This window comes from Polyodon spathula, chromosome 4 (assembly GCF_017654505.1).
Source record: "Polyodon spathula isolate WHYD16114869_AA chromosome 4, ASM1765450v1, whole genome shotgun sequence".
In the NCBI taxonomy this organism is placed as follows: Eukaryota; Metazoa; Chordata; class Actinopteri; order Acipenseriformes; family Polyodontidae; genus Polyodon; species Polyodon spathula.
In genome coordinates, this window is record NC_054537.1 from 60,863,067 (window position 1) to 60,886,036 (window position 22,970).

The following is a 22,970-nucleotide window of genomic DNA, read 5'->3' on the forward strand; positions in this document are numbered from 1 at the left end:
ATCTCAATGCTAGAATAAATAAATAAAATAAAAAATAATACTTCTTATACTATTGCTGCATGTATTAAATACTTTTGAGAGCTTTGTGGATGGCAAATGCAGTTTTTATTTTGAAAGGGATTACAGTACTTGTGCATGATGAGATGTAAGATATGTAAACATTATATTTACAACTGCAATATTCTCTAGTCTGGCACTAACACTCCAATTTAAAGAAAAGATTTATTCATCTCAATAAGGACGCTTGCCACGTGCGATATTCCATGCTTGCCATACAAAACTCGCTTGAGTCGTTAAATCAGCTTCTTTACTGAACCAGAAAGAATCATCTGCTGACTACTGTAGCATGCTATAAAGAGGCCAGCTTGTTTCTCCTTAAGTCTGAACCAGAAGTAGATTAGTGGAAAATTTGTTGCGATTTGTTTCATAATGACATTTGAGGTTGCTCACCTTGTACAGACTAGTGTGTAAGTGATTTGTTGCAGATGAGATACAGGTTTACCACTGTTTTCAGAGAAGGCAAACTCTCCCAGTCTGGTTTAAAGCCTCATACGTTCGTTTATTACACATGGACGGTTTGCTCAATGCCATTGTCTCTACGAAATGAATGAGCATTTAATTCAAAATTATGAAATTTACTTTGAACCGCACATCCTGCTTTCAGTCGGTGATCGAAATACGTATGCGCCAGCGAGCAGAGTCAAAAGTCAACGAAATATCCTCGCATTTAACACAAAGGCTCAAAGAAAAAGGAGAGACAGAACGACAGAGAACAAAAATATTGTGTTTATTTTAACTTTCTCTTCGTTTTTGTTTATTCTTTCTACACTTGAACTGCCCGCAAGCCACAGTCTGACCACCTCTGACATATACCAAACTATTATAATAAAGAACTGGACACTCAAAGCTTTCATGTGCTTCAAAGATCTGAAATGTATTACACTGATTTGTGCTAGCTTTATAGCGAGGTTTCAATGCATTTCTTAACAAAAAAAAAATATATAAAATAAAAAAAATTGATTCAAAACTAACATTGATTTGTCTAAAAGGAATAACAGAGAATACTGATATAATACACTTTTTAATGACCAGCTGTATCAATGAACAAGCAGAATGCTGGAGTAAAACAGAGGGCACAGGTGTTGCTTTACACATATCCAATTCCTTTATGTTGCAAGGCAGTCCACTCTAATGCAAGAACAAGTTAACAAGGAAGGTTAAATGTGCAACAAAGAAACAGTGTTGTTGTTGGGACACTGGATGTAGAACAACTACCCCAGACACGATTAGGATTGCATTCCCGCCTCGAGTTAAAACAAACATGAAAAAATAAATCGTGTATACAATCCTGCCCTATATTTCTGAATCCAGACTTCATTCAAATGGAAAACAAAAAGGAGCAGTTGTTATGACAGAGCTCCTTTAGCCCTCCAGTCTCCTGAAAGCAGGTCCTGTAATTCCTCCTCCTCCTCGCTGTCAATTTCATCAGTACTGTGCAGTGATTTGGCTTCCATTGTGCTCTTCAGTTTTTCTTTTATCATCTCCTGCTTGTTTCTCAGCACCTCCACACGACGGTAACATTCTCTGGAGAAAAAAAAAGGGGGGGGGGGAATGTAGTTCTTACACTTCTCTGGTTAAAAAAAAAAAAAACAACTAACGTTAAAACTTTCTTTCTTTATTTATTTATTTTTAATTCAGAAAGCAGCAGGATCTTTAAAAATATAATAAACACTCCTAGGAGGAGTTAGGTTTTGTTTTGGTTATTTTTTGGATTTTGTGTTTTGGCAACAGTGCCCTCTGCGTAGGGAACCTACAGTTAATAAACATACAGGTCCCATCCTTTTCAACTTCATCTACTGTTGCAAGGTCTGATTATTCTTACGCTAGAACACGGTGGAAATGATCTCATCAAGAGTGACAAAAACTGTTGAAATATATTGGTCCCTGTATCGCTAGGAGTGTACACCCCATGTACCACTGCAGGTGCAGTGGAACACAGTTACAAATAGAAAAAGAGACATTTACTAAGATAAGTAATAAAACAAAATGCTTTTAAAACATTCAAATTCACATTAGATTGTATTGATTTTTTAGTATGACATGCAGGACAGCCACTATAATGTCGATACCTTTATTACAAATGTGCACGGATGACTCTACCGGTTAATCAACTAATTCCCATAAATGAACCGATAAAAAATTCGAAATCGAGTGACATGTTAAAACCTTATTTGCTTATTTAGGGGTTCTTTGCTTGGAAAATACTAACCAGGGTTGTCAGTATACATCAGAATGTAATATAAAGAGTCTGTGTGTATGTATATATTGTTTAAACGCTGACACCTACATACCATTTAAACGTTCATAAAAATGTACCAAAATCAACTACTCACATTTGCTCGTCAATCTCCCCGATTTGCCGATCCAAGCGCCCTTCTTCATCATCCTCTGCTACGATCGCTTCCGAAACCTGCACACCATTAAGTTAAATAAATGTTGTCCAACACAATTTTTCAAAAAAGCATTATGAAAGAATAATTGGGGTAAACAATGGGGCTTTAATTGAAGTGCTTATCATTCCAGTCTGTGACTGTAGCCAAGGCAAGTGTCTTTAATCCTAACATTATTTTTGTTAAATGACATTACAAAAGCAGTGACACTAATCCTTGTTATAAGCTATTCATGCTTTAGTAGACATTTAAATTCCTGCAAATAACCAGATATGGCCCAGCAAGTCAGTCTTTCATTTTGAAACTTGTGTAGAACCCTGATGGCATCAACATCTGGTAGCTGACTCCAGCGAGAAGGCAAGCTTCATTGCCATTAGTCTCCTGTTCGTGTCCCAGCTGCACACACCTGCGCAAGAAGCAGTGACAGAGTTCTCCCAGTCACATATGCTCCCCCTCAGAATGGCACCACAGGTACATTTGATATTCTTCAGTTGGTTTCTCTTCTGTTTTGGCAGGGGGTCAGTAAGTGATGGGAGGTTCAGACACGACAGTGGGGCCGAGGGAGCTGACCCATAGATGCCGGATTGGTGGAGCTGGTCTCCTTGACTCCTCCGCCATAGAAACCTGTCGCTTCTCTCCATCCTCGCTATCAGGGATGGCAGTTCCTTCTCCTCAGTCTGTCGGGACGGTAGCTCTCCTTCTTTGGCTCTCAGGATGGCAGGTACTCCTCCTTGGACCATAGCACCTCATCTGGCTCTTCTGACAGGCAGGCAGGCAGGCACTCCTACTTTAGCCTTTAAGGATGTTAACTCCTCCCCCTCTGGACTTCCACCGACATCTCCGTTGCTTCAGTAGCACTTCCAGTGGCTGCTCACCTTCACCTGGTTCTGCCTGTGCATCCTGGCAGCCAACAGCTCTGTGCCTAGCCTGCCTTGACTCAGCAGAACCAGTGACGTCCACTGCTGCCAACATCTGTAACAGGGGGAAGTCTTACATGCGTGGGTCATCACTGAATAATAATGATTAAGACACAGAGCATTGGGTGTTGACACACAACACAGGTGTTGCCACTAGGGTACCAGCAATGGTAGCCCTAATGTCAGATTTAATAAAGAAAAACAAAACAAAGCTTTCTCAGGCACATTCTTCCAGTTGAAGGGTTCCTGTAGTAGTTATCCTGCGGAGCGGACGCTCTTCTCTGTGTAGCATGGCAGTGCAGTTGCCTCAGGCTGTGGCGCAGATGCTTTCTGAACTGCGTGCAGCCTCCCCAGGAACGCCCCCTAGCCAATCCGAACCTCCCAACCAGCTCAGCACCGGGCAAGCCTATCTGCTCAACTAGTTGCCTAGCAACACATCTCTTGTTTCATTTCCCTGCTGAACACATCCACCCAGGAACCAGCGATAGGGTTCTCCTTAATACTGAAACAAGGGTGTGTGAAAGAATGACGTCACAGCCCAGTCTGGTGAATATCAGGATGAGACTCAGAGGCAGGGAAGACAAGTTTAAATGTGATATTGTGCTTTTTAATAAAAAAAAAAAAATTAACGAAACTAAATGGTACAAACACTAACCAAAAAAAAAACCTGTAATTTTCAAGAAATGAAAATAATTATAAAATTGTTTACAAAAATTGAATAGTTAAAAATCTTTACAGTATCAAATTTCATTTAACCATGTGTTTAAATAACAAAGTTATACCATGTAAAGAAAAATGATCAAAGGTTTATAAAAACTAATATCGAAATAGTATAATTTGTTTTCTAATAAATGCCCAACAATTTCCATATTAAAGAAATCTTAGATGTGATTTAAATAGTTAAGTTTGCATAGTATTTTTTTTTATTATTACAAAATGGCTTCAGATAAGATAAATACGTTTAACAACTGTATCAACACATTCTAAAGTTATTTAAGCGGATTCCATTAAACATGTTTAATACATTGCAAATATTATTACTACTGAGACACAATTGAGTCGATATGAACTATATATATTTACCACGGCAGCGTGTGTGCAGTTATTTTAAGTGAGTGTTGCAGAAAAGTACAGTGTGTCGTTGTTTGTAGGTATTCTGGCAAAGAGATTTCTTGTAGAGCACTGAATCCAAGTGATGCATAAAAGTTTATCTTTCATTGAAACAAAGAAACAAGCAGTCTTTCGAGTTTAGGCCAGCACAAGGAAACAGGAAACAGGAACCAGGAACCAGGACGGCAGAGGGCGTGATGTTTTGATGAGCAAGTCAGTGACAGATCTCTTTGATTTGTAAATACTCCCCTCAAATGAGGTCTGGCTTTATCTCTTTATCTCGTAAAAAGGCAACATCCTTCATTGTAACACTTACCATATTTTAGGTAAAATGTCACTTTTAACCATAACTTATATAATAAAATACCTAACAGTCTTTTACATGTTTCAGATTACTTCTCCCTATGTGATTTCAAAAACGCTCATATTAAACCGTTGTCTTCTTGTAAGAAATGAGATTTTAAAACCTGTATTCTCATGATATCATTAAAAATACATTTATATTTCCTTGCAGGATTTTTTAGAACACTTTCACATCGAGTTTTTAGTTCCAATATGCTTAGATGTATTTCCAATGTCAATGACAATGTTCAATCTTCTTGGAAATGTTTTCATGTCCATTTGGTTAATCCAACAAAGAGATTTGTATTTGTTAACCACCCAGCTGCTTATCCCGCGATTTCCACGTGGAGCACATGCAAGTCCAAATGTGTCACTCCCGTGAGAATAACGTGCAGGAGCTTGGAAGTGCACCTGCAAATTCTAACACTGCATTTTAACATGCTTCAGTGAAAAAATTTATGCAGTTTTATTTTTTACTAGCAGGTGGCAGCAGTGCCTAAGAAATGTGCTTGACAGACCGGATCATCTGTATACACACTGCTGAGAGTGAAAAATGTATGCCTGTGTATCTACAGAGAATAAGGAAATTTATTTATTTATTTATTGGTGTTACAGGTTGTAAGGAAGGGATGTCAGGTTTGATACTGGTCAAAATGACCGATTTATTTATTGTGCTTGGACTTCCCAGATAATTCATATAACAGCGCTACACACCGTGCCTGAAACTGGGGAAGATACTGTATATGAATTAAATTTGTGATGCAAGTTTTCTGATGTATATGTGCTTGATAAAGAATTTAGCATTGATGAGGGTTTGAAGTGTGTCTGCTGTGAAATCTATCACACAAAAAAATATTTCTAAAAAGTGATATGCCTGCTCTGTATTATAATGTTATTATAATGCTGCCATTGTAAATGTTATTTATACTTTTATAAAGCTGCCATTGTAAAACCAAAAATAATAAATATTATGTTGTGATCTATATTTTAATGCTACAAATGTAAACACATTGTTGTTATTTTGTTATTTAAGTTCTACTGAAATGCTGTGTTTCCGTTTATCACAATAAAAGTGTGCATTTAAAAAAAAAAATAGGAAATCTGCACAAAAGAAAAAAAAAATTAATAAACAGGCAGCTGGGTGGTTAATTTCAAATAAAAATGTTATCCTCATAATTCAAAACAGGACTCCTGTTTTGTTGAGAATTTTTATTTTGTTATCTGAAATACATTTCTCCATTGTGCCCTGTTCCTTTATAGCTCGTCTCAGTTCGACTTTACCTCCATTCTCCACAAGATGGAAGTGTTTTGCTATGTTTGACAGGTTCAGAACGGATCAGGGAGACAGTAAGTCTATGAGCTAATCCTTATTGTCCAAAGTGTGAACATATTGTTTGAAGCTTGTCACGCAGTTATGATCAAAATCTGCATTTGCTTAAAAAGTTTCACCTGGCTGATTCTCACAGCATGGGGTTTTTGGAGAACAGGCCAAAAACTGGGTCATCCAGTTTATAATTCAGTTAAGTCTAGCAGACTTCCAAAGGGTGTCATTCTGCAGTCGAGCCAAGTTGGAATACTCCCCCCCCCCCCCCCCGCCCCCTTATCAGTACAGATACAGCTGCAGTTTAAAAATGGAACTAAAATCCTTTGGTGACAGAAACAATATATTTTAATGGAAAGTGTTTTACTAGTTACAAATGTTCTTCACAAACAATTACTAGGAATTATACATTTAGCTTTGTGTTATATTCAAAATGGGTTAGAGCTTATTACCTTGAATTGTGGTACAGTAAGCACAGGGTACCAATACGTTTGTCTGAGAACGTATAGAACGGAACCGACGAGGGAGAAGTCTAAGGAGGTAAGGAGACTCATAATCCGTACTTACATTAGTGACCTGTCGCATCTCCTTCTGGAATTCGTCCCACTCTTTGTCCATTTGGTCTTTTGGTGCGTCTACTTTTCGCACCTAAAAGCGTCAAGGGGAGAGTTTTACAAATTGCACACATACTGATGTATTAGTACGAGCGCCTCTACTATATCCCTGTCACCCATGGCCATGCATCTCAGCAAGGAATTACAAATGTCACTCTGTCAATGACTAATTATCAATTAAAGTTAATGATTCATTGAAAACTCATCAAATCTTCTTCAGAAGAATCTGATTTTCAAACTGGATGTCTAAATACCCCCTCTGCTGAAATAGTACAACATTATCAGCACAGCCAAGCTAGTTTTAAAAGATAAAAAATACATTTAAAGAAACCCACACCCTGTTTTCACAAATAATCTTTTATATATGATTAAAACATTGGTTGGGTGTAGATTAATTGAACAGACATGCATTTTGTTATTTCTAGTGATTGCTAATAATACTACAAATCAGAACACCAAAGGCGTGCGTCACTTGCCTTGGCATCTTTTACTGGATCATCAAAAAATCCCTCTGGCAGAGCTTCTGCTGTGTTATCTTTTCTGCAAATGAAAGGCAATTCAACTGTTAGAACCAATTTCATATTAGCACCATCATTAGTCATTAGGGGGAAAAACACCAATTATACTTCTAAAACAAAAAAGTTAAGACAGCTGCTAAATGAGTTACTTATTTCAATTTGCAGTTAAATTATGATATTCTAGCTCCTTGCGTTCTATATTTTCATTAAAAATGCACATACAATAAGTTATTGCAAATTAAATTCAAAAGTATCTGAGGTCATTATATAAACATGTAACTAAAGTAAAAAAATAAATAAATAAATAAATAAATATAACAATGGCATTTCAGCACAGATTAGTATCTTGAGAGCTGGGACCTAATTAACTATTGAATAAATCCAGAATGAAATAATAAAATTGTCGATGTAGACAAATACATGTATGCTAATACATTTCTTTTTAAATGAGGTTGTGTGTAACAGGCTATGAAAATGACACACATACGGTCATACCAATATTTATTTCTATTTTTTTTGTTATAACATCCTTTGAAACAATGCTGTAATACAGCAGCATTCTAGCTTTGAAAATACTAGAGGTGGTAAACAAGTAATATATTTGTTACATTATATATATATATATATATATATATATATATATATATATATATATATATATATATATATATATATATACACACACACACACACACACACACACACACACACACACACACACACACACACATACAGTTCTGGAAAAAATTAAGAGACCACTGCAAAATTATCAGTTTCTCTGGTTTTACTATTTATAGGTATGTGTTTGGGTAAAATTAACATTTCTGTTTTATTCTATAAATAAAGGAAGCAAGTTTTCTTCCAGGACAACCTTGTACTTGGCTTGATTCATGCGCCCTTCACAAAGACAAATCTGCCCGATTCCAGCCTTGCTGAAGCACCCCCAGATGAGTCCAATTTTCAGCTTTGCCCAACACCTGGTCATCTAATGGTTAGACGGAGACCTGGAGAGGCCTACAAGCCACAGTGTCTCGCACTCCACTGTGAAATGTGGTGGAGGATCGGCGATGATCTGGGGGTGCTTCAGCAAGGATGGAATCGGGCAGCTTTGGCATGAATCAAGCCAAGTACAAGGTTGTCCTGGAAGAAAACTTGCTTCCTTCTGCTCTGACAATGTTCCCCAACTCTGAGGATTGTTTTTTCCAGCAGGACAATGCTCCATGCCACACAGCCAGGTCAATCAAGGTGTGGATGGAGGATCACCAGATCAAGACCCTGTCATGGCCAGCCCAATCTCCAGACCTGAACCCCATTGAAAACCTCTGGAATGTGATCAAGAGAAAGATGGATGGTCACAAGCCATCAAACAAAGTCGAGCTGCTTGAATTTTTGCGCCAGGAGTGGCATAAAGTCACCCAACATCAATGTGAAAGTCTGGTGGAGAGCATGCCAAGACGCATGAAAGCTGTGCTTGAAAATCAGGGTTATTCCACCAAATATTGATTTCTGAACTCTTCCTAAGTTAAAACATTAGTATTGTGTTGCTTAAAAATGAATATGAACTTATTTTCTTTGCATTATTCGTGGTCTGACAACACTGCATCTTTTTTGTTATTTTGACCAGTTGTCATTTTCTGCAAATAAATGCTCTAAATGACAATATTTTTATTTGGAATTTGGGAGAAATGTTGTCAGTAGTTTATAGAATAACACAAAAATGTTCATTTTACCCAAACACATACCTATAAATAGTAAAACCAGAGAAACTGATAATTTTGCAGTGGTCTCTTAATTTTTGTGCCTTTAGCTGCTCAGAATACCTGCTGAGCATACCTGCTGTACAGATTCAAAAGGTTTGGTCCCAAGCCTTACCTTTCCACTGGCTTTTCTTGCTCATCAGCTTTGTGAATAGATCCAGAATGAGACACTGCAGGAGCAGGTGGAATTATGCTATCAAAAGAATCTACAATACAAATCAGAACAAGGAATGTGAGGAACACACAAACAAGAGATACGTTACAGTTGTCAATATTGTATCTCATAAGAAACTCCTACGCATTGGTTCATAAAAATTGGGCAAATGGTCCCCAATGTAGTCACGGCATGCGGGAGGGAGGGTTAGGTCAGCCAGGGTGTCCTCGGCTCACCGTGCACAAACGACCCCTGTGGTCTGGCCAGGCACCTGCGGGCTTGCCTGTAAGCAGCCCAGGGCTGCGTTATCCTCCGATACTAGCTCTGGGTGGCTGCATTGTGAGTGCAGTGTGGAAAAAAGTGGGCGTCTAATGTTACACTCTTCAGAGGACAGCTGTATATTGTAATTCCAGCAATAAGCTGTTTTTTCAAAACACCTTTATTTGTTGACTGACCTAAAGTACACTGTTACTAGTGGACTGCTTTAAGACCTGTTTTTTGTTGGATCGTGGGGCAAATCATGTGTGAAAATATCCATGATTGGGAAATCTATAGCTTTTTTTGGCTCCATGCAAGACCCTTTTATAGCAACGACATTTATTTTGAAAAATACAGAAAGCATTCCATCATAGTATTTACTGATATACAAGAAGCACGTACATCTACAATTCCAACTACCTCTATTAAAAGTGATTCTAACCTGCTGGCAGTGGAAACTCTGCATTTTTCTGTGCATTTTCATTTCCAGTGGTTTCACTGGAACCGGCTTCTTTTTCTTCATCCGTATCATTTTCTTCATAGTCACCGGCCACCAAGTTAAGCCCCGAAGGCTTCGATTTTGTGGAGCTGGGAACCCCCTTACTACCTTTGCTGTCAAAAAAATCAGCTGGCAGCCTGAAACAGAGGGAAAACATGCCTGGATAAAAAAATATGAAGAACTAAGATTTGGTGTAAGAAACCACAGCAATGAAAATGGTTCCTTAGCAATCTCAGCCATTCCAGGTTATACTGTGACATCTCAATATTGAATAACACTAAGCCCTTGTTACAGCTAATAGATGCATGGCATTAGTGAACTTAGTTAAATGTGTCTATACAGTACCGTGAAAAAGTATTTGCCCCCCATCTGATTTTCTGCATTTTTTTTGACACAATGTTATCAGGTCTTCAACCAAAATCTAACATTAGATAAAAGGGGCCTAGAGTTAACAAATAACACAAAATTGATACTTATTTTATTTATTTATTAACGAAAGTTAAGCAACACCCAATGCCCCCGTGTGAAAAGGTAATCGCCCCCTTAGACTCCTTATAACTGGTTACGCCACCTTCAGCAGCAATAACTGCAACCAAACGCTTCCTGTAGTTATTGATCAGTCTCTCACAGCGCCGTGGAGGGATTTTGGCTCATTCCTTCATGCACATTTGTGGGTTTTCGAACATAAACTGCTTGTTTCAGCTCCTGCCACAACATCTCAATGGGGTTTAGGTCTGGACTTTGACTAGGCCATTCCAAAACTTTAAATTTCTTGTTCTTCAACCATTCTGATGTAGACTAGCTTGTGTGTTTCGAATCGTCTTGCTGCATGACCCAACTGCGCTTCAACTCATTTACGGATGGCCTGACATTCTACTGTAGAATTCTCTGATACAGAGCAGAATTCATGGTTCCTTCAATGATGGCTAATCGTCCAGGTCCTGATGAAGCAAAGCATCCCCAAATCATGACACTACCACCACCATGCTTGACCGTTGATATGAGTTTCTTACTGTGGAATGCAGTGTTTGGTTTTCGCCAGACATAACAGGGCCCGTGTTAAGAACATAAGAAAGTTTACAAACGAGAGGAGGCCATTCGGCCCATCTTGCTCGTTTGGTTGTTAGTAGCTTATTGATCCCAGAATCTCATCAAGCAGCTTCTTTAAGGATCCCAGGGTGTCACCTTCAACAGCATTACAGGGGAGTTGATTCCAGAGCCTCACAATTCTCTGTGTAAAAAAGTGCCTCCTATTTTCTGTTCTGAATGCCCCTTATGTTGGCCAAAAAATTCCACTTTTGACTCATCTGTCCATAGAACATTGTTCCAGAACTCATTTAGGTGTTTTTTTGGCAAACTTGAGACAAGCATTCATGTTCTTGTTAGTGAACAGTGGTTTCCACCTTGCTACTCTGCCATGAATCACATTTTTGCCCAGTGTCTTTGTGATGGTCTTTGTCATGAACACTGACCTTAGCCGAGGTGAAAGAGAGGCCTGCAGATCCCTGGATGTTGTTCTAGGGTTCTTTGTGACTTCATGGACGATTTTACGTCTTGCTCTTCGTGAGATTTTGGCAGGATGGCCAGTCCTGGGAAGATTCACTACTGTCCCAAACTTTCTCCATTTGGACAATATGGCTTCTTCACGGCACTGTATATAAATAGCTTGCACCACATGTTGCAAAGTTTGTAATTGCATCCTTCTCGTGAGCTAATCTATGTGGAATCATTTAGTTTGGAGTGATTATGTTTATATTGCACTGCATTTTGAACCTTCTATAAATGTGATAAAAACTTACCCAGATGAAGAAGATGAAGACTGTGCTTGGTCACCAGAAGCTGCTGTAACAGGTTACATATGTTAAATTAGTCCATGCATTAAACTGAAACGAATTAACAGCTGGGGCAAAGACTTGCATCCAATCATTTTCATTATTTTGTTAAAGTCTACAAGGATGTCCTGTCATGCCATCTTATGGAGTCACTAAATATAAATGTAGTGAATGCATTAAGATGAACACCATTTAGGGAATGTGGATTTGTATGAACTATGTATGGAAATTCTTCTCAATGCTGCGCAGTGTGTAAACATCTAAACTAAACATGTATGTCTGTCCCTCCCTCATGAAATCCTTAACCCGTACTGTAAGACTTTTACCACCCACGATATTAGGCCATTTGATAATCACTTATCACTTGATAAGATATTATTCTGGCCAACATCAACAGCCAGACGGACAACAATTAAATGTTTATTGGGTGTTTATTTAAATATATTTTACCTTTTACTTTTTTGACCTCTACACTCTCAGAGTCCAGAGCTTTCCTCTTCAATGTTGAAGCTGCAGGTGTCTGGTTGGCTGAAGCACTGGAAGCTACCTGCTTGACACCTTTCAGTTCTGCAACTTTCTGGAAATTGAATGGGTTAACAAATAATTAAACAATGCAAAAAAAAAAAACTCCCAACCTCAAAAACTATAAAAGGACAGATACCTAATGAATCGAGAAAAGAAAAAAATTGAACAAATGTGTTTATGGAAGCAAAAGTTAACTAGTTTGAAATCAGCCTCTGTTCCTTCTTGGTAGTGAAAACAACAAGAATTACAGTAGTCTGTTTGGCAGGTGGGCTAACATAGTTCTCAAACTCTGGGGTTCCCTAGGAGCTTTGTTAAGTCTTTTTTGCTCTTCCTCAGTCCTTTCATTTAGGTTTTTTTTTTTTTTTTTTTTTTTTTTTTTTTTTTTTTTAAATGTGAGAACCTCTGGGCTAGAGTAGTTAAACCTGTCTAATCCAGTCCCTCTATAAACCGGCCTTCTGTTTGTCATAATTTTGTCATAATGATCAAATCCCTATTGAAATTAACCCTATTCAGTAATATAGATTTTTATAAAGTGTTTAAATAGTTTGTCATTTATTTTTTTGGTACAGTATTAGATTTGACATACCTCTGCAAACCAGCACTCTGTATATTCCTTGCCTTAGCGATGCCGGATTGGACAGGTTTTACTGTGCCCTCCCCAGAACATTATGCCGAGACCAACAGAGCTTTTCTCGCTTGACAAGCCATAGTACAGCGCAGTGTTTTAGCTGATGGACAGACAGTACTGTCGCATGAAGTCACCGATACATACCTCTGCAATAAACAGTGACTGTCCAGCAAAGCACTTTTTTTCCAATCTGGCCCCCTTAAATTAAAAAATAACTAGTTGAACAGCCCTGCTCTAACTAAGACAACTATCTGTCCAGGGTATATAAGAAACACATGCAAGCAGTTTTACAGCAAGTACAGCATAAACCAGTCTGCGTTGTTGAAGATGAAACTACAGATGGGAGAGATAAGTGTCCTGAACATTGTATATTTTTTAATTAATGCCCCTCGTTTTTGACTAGTCTGTATATTGTAATGCCAACAATAAGCTGTTTTTTCAAAACACCATTATGTTGACTGACCTACAGTACATTGTTACTAGTGGACTGCTTTAAGAAAGATTTTTCCTGAAAACTACAGTACCTTGGGAACAAATAAAATAAAAAATAAAAAAATGAATTCAACAGCTAATTCTTAATACATTGGTAAAAACGGAATTGGTCATTTTGAAAAACTGAATTTTCCCAGAATGGAAGATCAGGAGCCCTAAGTAAGTTATTTTATTGCCAGCGCGAACATGTACCTCAATGCAGCAGTATTTGCAGCGCTATGCATCCTCTGCCTCATCTCACCCACTTCTGCAATTTTTGCTTTTTGTATACTTCTAAACATTTTTCTTTTGAATATTCATAAACTGATGTACGTTTTCTCCCCATTCCTCATCCACTAAATTATATTTTCGTGTAAGTGTTTCAATTTAGTTTTTGATCAAGCTAGCAGTTAATACACTCAGCAATTGCCACAATAATCAGACTGATTGGCCAACATAATCAGGTGATCGTGTGTTTGTGACACTTCAGACACTGTACTTACCGTCATCTATTCTGGAAATGAAAATAATAAGTGATATTTTTAGGGATACTCAAGAAGTAACAATTTCCATGGAAAATTAATTGTCACGTGCAAGAATATTTCATGTACGACTTTGTTTGCATGTCTCCGTTTGATACTTCCAAATTTTTTTTTAAAAATCACTTGTCCATATCAGCAAAAAGATTGTTAATAGTCAGATAATGGAATACTATTTCAGTATAAGAAGCTGATACTGTCATTTAAATGGGCACAAGATGGCATGAGACATTCTTCCGAGCTGATTCTGCAGTGGAAGTTGTTTTTGAAAAAAACAAACATTCAAGGTACGCAGTATTATTATATTACACCTGTACACGTTTTATAAGGGTATGTGATAAATTTGTATTGGTATTATTCTACAATGTATCTTATATAAGCTATAGCTCAAGCAAAGTACAAATCATGTTTGTGTTATAGCTTTATAAGCAAATTATTTTCTCCACACAGACTGAGCTAAAGAGAGAAAAATAAAATACTACTTCTTAGATTTTTTGGAAGAACAAGCAGTTGAGATAGTGGAGTCGAAATATTAAGAAATAAGTGAAGCCAAACTAAATGAAATTAATCTGAACAACGAAATGTTAAAATGTCTTTTGTGAAATGGCATGGGAAGGACAAAAAATATCCGGCAAGGATATTGGAATTTCCAGGTATGCCTTGTATTTAAAACAGAAAAAAAATCTTCCGGTCATCCAATTTATTGAATGACAAATTCTAAATTATTACAGATAATAGTACTTTTCATGAAAAAAGTCACACGGCAGAGGGTAAAGGAGAAAGCATACCAGAAAATGATAGACGAGTCAGATAATGACGAGAAGTAGGCTGAAACATATGTAAGTAAATAAATATTTCATTTTTTATTATTAAGCTTGCATTACTATATATGCACTGCTAAAAGTGTACTCTGTGTGTGTGTGTGTGTGTGAGAGAGAAGACAGAGAGAGAAGAGGAGGGGTGAGGGATGGAGTGATTAGAAGGCATTTGGTTATGTGAAAGTGCTAATATCCATGAGCGCTCAATGTACAGAATGATTAGAAAGTAAGTTTACCACATCAACGCATGGTGCCAGTAGCTTTATTATAATTTGCTATATTGCGTTTATTACAGTAAACAAAGAAAATTAAGAAAGCGGACCATACTTCAGCTTACCAACTGGAACGGAAATTAATACAAATAAAGTTTCTTCAGTCGGTAAGTTTTCAAAAATTATATAGCAAATAAAAATATCTATACAGCTATGGCCAAACGTTTTGCAGACACACATAATAGGAATATAATTCCAGGTCGGGTTTCCGTGACGTCACAAATTATGACACCGAAGGTCAGTAATTTAGGAGAGTAATTTAGAAACTGTCACAAAAACCTGAGATGGAATTGTTTTCCTGTAACTCACTGAAGATGCCCATCTGCTATTTTTTGTAATACATGGATACCCTTGTGAAGCGAATATTAAAGACGAGGTTCCGCACTACAGCCATTTTACAGACATTTTATGTCGTTATCCGTTTCTCTGAGATACGAATGTACCACCTTTACATTTTTTTGTTTGTTTTAACGTATTCTCATTTTGTTGATCATTAATGAACATTTATGTACTGTGGGTGTTGTCGAGCGATTGAAAAACTAGACATTTTGTGTTTGAATTGAAAGTGCTGGTCTCAAATAGTCAAATGGATCAAAGTATAATTTTCATCTAGAGGAATTATCCCTTTTTGACGTCACTACTGTGGTATTATGCCTTTTATTTAGAATAGACGCAAATCTACCAGTAGCCATAATAGTAGTATAGTACAGTAATAGTAGTATTTCGCTATCGGTTTTGAAATGTCACATTTTTCTATTTTTGTTCTTTTTTGTCAGTATATAGAACACTTAAAAGCAGTATATAATTCAATGTGTTAACATAGCCTTATTCAACATTATTCGACTTTGTGAAGCAAAAGTATTTAGTTAATTTCATAGCTGTAATTGTACCTTTAACACTCCCCCCTTCCTCCCCCCCAGGTTCAAGCTACTTAAGTTGCAACCTGAAAAACAGTGTTTGTTAAAATGCATACTTCAAGCCCGGATAATAATAATAATAATAATAATAATAATAATAATAATAATAATAATAATAATAATAATAAACAGCTTAAATTTATTTTATTTTTTTTAAATTTCCATTAGGATAATGTATTCTCCTTGTAAATTATATCATTAGAAATATTACATTAAATAATTCACATTTGAATATTTTGTCCGTAGACTTATACACTTTGTTCATTCAACTGTTCACACTGAATAAATAAGGAAATGTTCTTCCTATAAAATGTGAAATACAGGAAAGAATGGAGCTGCTCCAGAACCTCAGCTCTGGCTCCATGCTCCGGAGTGCTCTAGCATCCCTGCTCCAGCTCAGAAAACTGGCAAGCTGCACAAAGGCACCAAGGGCTCCACAACCAGAGCACAGCCAAACCTATTCTGTAGTACTGCAACGCCAGTACAGAGTTAGCTGTGTGCATGAAATATGAGCAGATGTATACTAGGCATCCCAAACTGGGACAAAAGGTGAGGTATAATAATTGGACACAATTGGAGTGATGCGGTCACAACATTTCATTTTAAAATGATCTTTTATTTAAACACTGGGTCAAGCTTTTTTTTTAATTGTAAATTCTGACAAAATTCCATTCATTAATAAGTATGTTGTGGATTTCTGCCTAAAAATGTGGGTTGATTATTTCTGCAGGAGAACCAACTCCAAAATGTAGGGTTAATTCATTAAGTTAACTACTGCTGTTTGTTTTTAAAATGACAAATAATTAAATAAAACGTTCAATCAATACCACATTGTGTACTAATGGTAATGTAACCACTCTAATCTGCTTATAAACTAAATTTATAATACCTTACAGTATATCACCCAATGTATCTAGATTACCATTTAAAATACTGAGTTTACCACTGAAATACTACTGAAAATTACTATTCAATTTACCATTGACAATACCATTTCACTTACCATTAGCTACCATACAGAGTGTTCCACACCACTTAAAATGACCATTTGAAATTCAATGGTATACAAATGGTAATATTTAATGGTAAACTCCTATGGTAATGAACGGTAAATTTCTGTAAGGGGGCTGCTTACTACAATGTCAGAGTCAAAATAAAACAACATTTTAATCAAATTATTGTGCATTTCCTAGAAAATAGTACCAGAATAATATTGAAAAACATACACAAATCGGGCATAAATCAGTAAAAACCGACATCCAGTTAAACAAAACAAAATCTTGTCATTTTTCTGTAAAATTCAGAATAACCGGAAACGCGGGACACTAAGTATATGACGCCACTAACTCCATGCTCAATCAATAACAATTTACTAAATATTAAAAGAGAAAACCATAAATGTTGACCAAAAAGTAAAACTGGTCTAGTTCTTTCTCGGTTTGTTTCCAGGTCTACTCACCTCTTTGTGTTGTTTGCCGAGCATGTGCGTTTGCCACAGTATCTCATTCTTGACAGGTGTGTTGCACAGCACACAGCTTAGGTGACCAAGGCTGTTGTATGTAGAGAATCAGCAGTTAAGGAAGGAAGCTACAGATGTCAAATGCAATACAAACGTAATACAAACGTAAATATTTGTTAAGCATTTAAAAAGTTAGACGCACTTCACACAATGTTTATAGTCTAACAGTACTGTTAAAATGCAATGGAAGGAAGCATTCTGTGTAGTGTTCCAGTAAGTGTAAATTTATTACACTTATCCAGTAAGGCATTTATTATTTATTTAAAAGCTTAGCCTTTTTATTTATTTTATACAAGCCAAGTTGTAGTGTCAGATCTCCCGTGTTATTTTATTTGTTGAAATGTTATTCCTGCTTTTTTTTTTCATATCTCTGTCTTCAAAGGCGATCCAGACCATATATAATTAAAAGGGACTAAAACAATTAGTTTGCTTTTGTACGATGTAATGTACAACTATGAAATGACTGAACAGTACGGCTACATCATGTTTACTGCATGTGTTAAACTTGTACACTGTCTTTATGCACCACTTAAGACAACAGGACGCCAGAGGGTGCATTATTGGTAAATGCATCAGTGGCACATACCAGCAACCTAAACAAATAAAAGGATATTTTGCAAAAGGCGATTCGACTCGTTTCTTTCTGTCGGCTGTTTCTCGTTGCTTTTCTCTCATTAACCGTCGTAACTCCTCCTGGTTCACGACTTTCTTTCCCTTCGCAAGTCTGGATGCAGCCATTTTCTTCTGTTACTGTAAACAAGACAACGACTGCAACCGGTAGCAAAAGTAAGAGCTTCCTGTTCAGGCAAGATATATTTCATTTCACATTATTGGGTAGTGTGACCTCTGCCGTTGGGGAGCTGAACGTGCAAAGACAAGAAACTTAGAGGCCAAAGTAGGTTTCGTCTTGTGTACGGCAAAAAAAAAAAAAAAACAATCAAACAATCACAATTACGTTCTACCTTTATGATGACATAAATACAGTGATACTACTGCATAAACTATATGGCCTTTTTTCCTGATAGTCCCAAACAGGTATCTTGCACAGCATGTTGGTTGTTTATGCAGTTGTACAGTAACACATGCAGTAAATCTTGTGGGTAAATTAATAAATAAATAAAAACTTTAAAAAAAAGGGGGGGGGGGGGGGGGATATAACTTCACGTTGTTTTTATTTGACTACAACAAGTAGTTTTAAAAAAAATCTAATTTTTAGAAAATGGAAAGGATGGAAGGTTGGTCTGCACTATTTGTATTTGTTTTATTCTTTTTGTGCATGTGTGCAGATACTGGTAAGAAACTGTGAAATTTGTGTTCTGACTTACAGTAAGTGAGATTGCAAGTGCTAGTGTATAGGACAAATGGGAGCCAGTGTGCTAGTGGCTATTCTGGATTCACGCTGTATTGGCTAGGGCCCTGTGGCAGGATGTCTAGAGTGGTGTGTGTGGGTGGTGAAGTCAGGTTCAGGAAGCAGTATAAACAACATTGATACAGGGCTGAAACGGCCGCAGCCGTATCTTTATTAAGTAACAAAATAAACAGTTCAAACAAAAACACAATAATAAACAAAAGGGCACACAGGCCAAAACAAAATAGGCAAACATGGAAACAAACTATAATCAAGTATATTACTATAGCAATTGATTTATATTTCACAGACTGACGTCTTGTCTCTCCTCCGACACTATCTCAACCATAATTATGCCTCCCTCGCCTCAAAAAGTACTCTTAACACCTGTAACAGATGGTAATTATAAATGTGAAGCATGTGCTGAATGTAACACTTTGAAATGTCATTCCTTCAAACATCCATTTACCGGCAAAATGATTCCTATTAAATTATCATTTCTTGCTCCACAAAGGGAGTGACATACTTGATCCAATGCCCTTGTGGAAAATCTTATGTCTGTAAAACTAAATGTGCTCTCAAAACTAGAATAGCTGAACATCGTAGCACGATAAGATGTAAAAATGAAACATATCCAGTTGCTGCCCATTTTATAGAAGCCAAACATTCGATTTCATCTCTTAGATATGTTGGAATAGAAATGGTTGAATTTTCAAGGAGGAGTGCTGATTTTGACACTTTTTTTCTTAAAAAGAGAATCTTTTTGGATCCATAATGTAAAAACTCTTATTCCTAATGGTATGAATGTTGATTTCAATCTTACACCGTTCCTTTAAATTGTTATTATTACTATTATTGTTTTTCTTCTATGATAAATTGTAATTGTATATATTTTTGGGGGAATTTACAGATGTGTTCAGAAATTTTAATAATAAAGATTGTCTTTTTGTTAAATTGTTAATTTCATTTAGTTTAATTAAAAGCTAATGCTTGGATGTTATTATAATCCATTATAAAGTATACTTGGTTATATATTAGCTTTATCTTTTGCAATATTACTATTGATGAGTTACACAACATTATCTGAGTGATTTTATACCTTTTAATTAATAACTTGTTTCAATATATTATGTCTTTTTACAACGATCAATGTATGTAGACTGATTGTGACTTCTTAATTTGTTGACTATTAATATTTGCTACTTTTGTCTATACCCTGATGACGGCTTTGCAGCCAAAACGTTGGTTTCTTTCTCAATACATTTTGAAAACTTTTAGGAATATGTTTGAGTGTGCGGCTCCACTTTTTTTTGTTCATTTTTGGAGCCTTAATTACCCATTAATCAAATAATTACCTTATTAAGGCTCCAGCCACATTCCCACGAGATTCACCGGTCTCTAATAATAAATAATCATGTCGGAACGGACCCAGAGACTTTAACACTAGAACCGCCACTCAGGTCAATTTGACCCATTTTGGATTTAAAATGTTAATTACTCTTCCATTGTAAATTGTATGTGTATATCCATTTTTGACTTTTTCTAAATATGTGAATTAAATATCCTGACAGCGTTTGATACCCAGAATTGCAAAAATGATAACGTTATAAAACGTTCTACGTAGAACCGCCACGTGGGTCTATGTGACCCAGGCATTACAATACATGTCTTTTTTAATATAAAGTAAGATATTGTATTATTTTTGTAAATGCAGCAAACAAGACACACACCCTCCTCCTAGCACACATGCTTTTTTTATTTTTTTATTTCAAGCCTTTGTTTACAGACTACGAGACAGAGATTGCTATGATTATGGATTTGTCAAGATGCCAACTGAGTGAAAGCCTATTGCTTATTTTTCTATGTACCTGGGAGACATCAATCCTTTGTTTTGTTCCATAAATGCAACTGGGAATATATCAGAAGGAAATATTAAATCTTGAAAGTAGTCATTTTGATTGGAATATGGCAAACTGCACTCAGATGCATACAGCAAACTGAAATGACAGGTAGGATAACAACTTTTGTGCCTAATATGATATATATATATATATATATATATATATATATATATATATATATATATATATATATATATATATATATTACTTTTAGAAAAAAATTGGTTTTACAGGTTTGTATGTACCAGTTTACACAATAGTGTTCAATAGAACTGCTCCTGTGTTTACAACACAGCTCCTGGATGCTGGCAGCTCAGTATGCTCCTCCATAGAGTACAATGCAGCCATGATACTAGAAGTAATGTTATATTTCAATTTTATGTAGTATTAGAAACAATGATTTCTGTTTTATAGTTTTGTTTGAACATACACTCACTGTCACCTGTACACATGTACATACATACATACCTGTTTTTTTTTAAATGTGTATTTTATTATATTTTTTCACTGTTTGTAGTCGTGCTGTATATGCGCTCATTTTAAAAATAAAGCATTTTATGTTTAATTTTCCATTTAAATACAGTGTTTCTGCAATGCAAATGTTAGATATGATGTTCATGCATACAACTTTTCAGCTGTATCCAATAGTATGTCTTTTATTTTCATAAAAAAAGTAGTTTAAAATTGTTTGGATCAAAGTGACCCACGTGGCGATTCTAGGTAAGATCGAAAATCCGGTGGTTCTAGTAATAGATCACCCACCCTCAAGTCCAAAAATAAAATTTTTCACCCTTTCCTGCAGGTGGGGTTCTGCAAGGACAGGCTGGTTCTTCCGCCACCTCCGGTAATGGACCGCAAACTTGCGAGGAAGGACCCAGATGGCTTGACCCGGGAATGGCAGGCAGAGGTGTGCGGCTGTGGACCGGCGCAACAATGTCTGGAGCCTTAGCGGGAACACAGTGGGAGGAAGGGGGAGCGCATGCGACATCTGACTGTCCCCATATTAATAAACCAACTGTATAACGTACTCTAGATACTTTAGAAACCCACATATCAGGCAACTGATACTTTGGACAAGGACCCAACCCTTTATGTTCATCACTTTGAGTAATGATTGAATGGGTGCGAGATTTAGTTCAGGGGAGCTGTAATCTGACCAGCTCTAACTAGTATAATTTATATATCCACATTTTACACTGGCCCAAAATAAACAGCCAAGGCCAATATCTCTTTCTACAGCTGCAACAAGTCTGCCTAAAATTCACACTGTATATGAGTGTTTAGTTCACTGAATTAGTGCAACATATTTTTAAAAACAAAATGTATTAATTATGAAGAATTCCGTTTCTAGTTTCAGTTGCATGAAAATATATGAATGTTTGCAACTTGCTTCCTTTTACTATTTCTGTAAATTCTTTTTCAGGTTCTGACACTCTCTGAAATTCTCTGGCTCTGTTCATTGTTCCTAATTCTGGCAGCTGTTAGGCATCAGCAACCTCTTGCATATCAGGACGACTGTAAGTTTTCATTTGAATACTAAACATATCATATGTTCACAACCCCCTCCCCCCAAAAAAAGTTATAACATGAAATGTACACAGTATAGGTACATCGGTGTAGTTTATGGATTTTGATGGACTTTTTTCTATCCCCAGTCCTTTGTCAAAAGAGCTGTTTTAAGGACTGTGTTTAAAAAGTGGTCGAGAATAATCAAACAGTTGAATAAGGTTTCATGAATGACAAACTTGATCTAACTAATCGAACTATGCTTTAAAAAATGTCTGAAAAAACATTTTATTAAATCAAGTTTGCAGTTAATCTTTTCAGCTCTTTTACGGAGGGTTAGAAGTTAATTATTATTTTTCACAGCACTATTTAATCTGAAGAGAGTGTTTATCAACATTTAATAAAAAGCATTCCTTAAAAATGTCTTCATGTTTTCTGAGTAGGGTCTTGTGGCAAAGTGGTTAACTGGTGTGTAGGTGAAGGTAATGCAGCAGTGATTAATAAACAGACAGACAATTATAATCCAGGTGCAGTGTTGTTTAATGTTTGTTTTTTAAATACATTGACCTGATGGCAAAACAACAGTAAATAATAACAAGGATAATGAAGCACTATAGCGGCGTGTATTACTTATTTGTAATCCGTGGGTTGGCCCCGAAATAATAAGAGTGCCGTTTCAGTTCACCCACACATAACACATGCACAAACACAAACACCAGTTCACAATGCATGCTCTAGTGCTTGTGGTGAAAAT

General features: G+C 36.5%; 1 protein-coding gene across 2 annotated transcripts; it reads right to left on the reverse strand.

The window, feature by feature from the left end:
• Positions 1–764: 764 nt before the first annotated feature.
• znf830 (zinc finger protein 830) lies at positions 765–18,221 on the reverse strand. Of its 2 annotated transcripts, none has more exons than XM_041248239.1 (10): positions 18,075–18,221; positions 17,402–17,501; positions 12,223–12,349; positions 11,740–11,779; positions 9,884–10,077; positions 9,145–9,235; positions 7,231–7,294; positions 6,708–6,788; positions 2,394–2,470; positions 765–1,584 (listed from the first exon to the last, which is right to left on the reverse strand). In XM_041248239.1, exons 1-10 carry the CDS (start codon positions 18,197–18,199, stop codon positions 1,407–1,409), a joined length of 1,077 nt encoding a protein of 358 aa, XP_041104173.1. In that variant the 5' UTR covers positions 18,200–18,221; the 3' UTR covers positions 765–1,406. The 2 variants fall into 2 exon arrangements, with proteins under 2 accessions (XP_041104173.1, XP_041104172.1); XM_041248238.1 differs by having other exon boundaries at positions 11,740–11,782.
• Between the last annotated feature and the right edge of the window lie 4,749 nt (positions 18,222–22,970).

Coding starts and splice junctions, on each gene's coding strand:
- znf830 (XM_041248238.1), bottom strand. CDS start 18,199: ATGGCTGCATCCAGACTTGCGAAGGGAAAGAAAGTCGTGAACCAGGAG. Junction 7,295..9,144: donor CAAGAAAAGCCAGTGGAAAG/GTAAGGCTTGGG, acceptor TTTCATTTGCAG/AAAAGATAACACAGCAGAAG. Junction 1,585..2,393: donor GGGGAGATTGACGAGCAAAT/GTGAGTAGTTGA, acceptor TTTTTTCTCCAG/AGAATGTTACCGTCGTGTGG.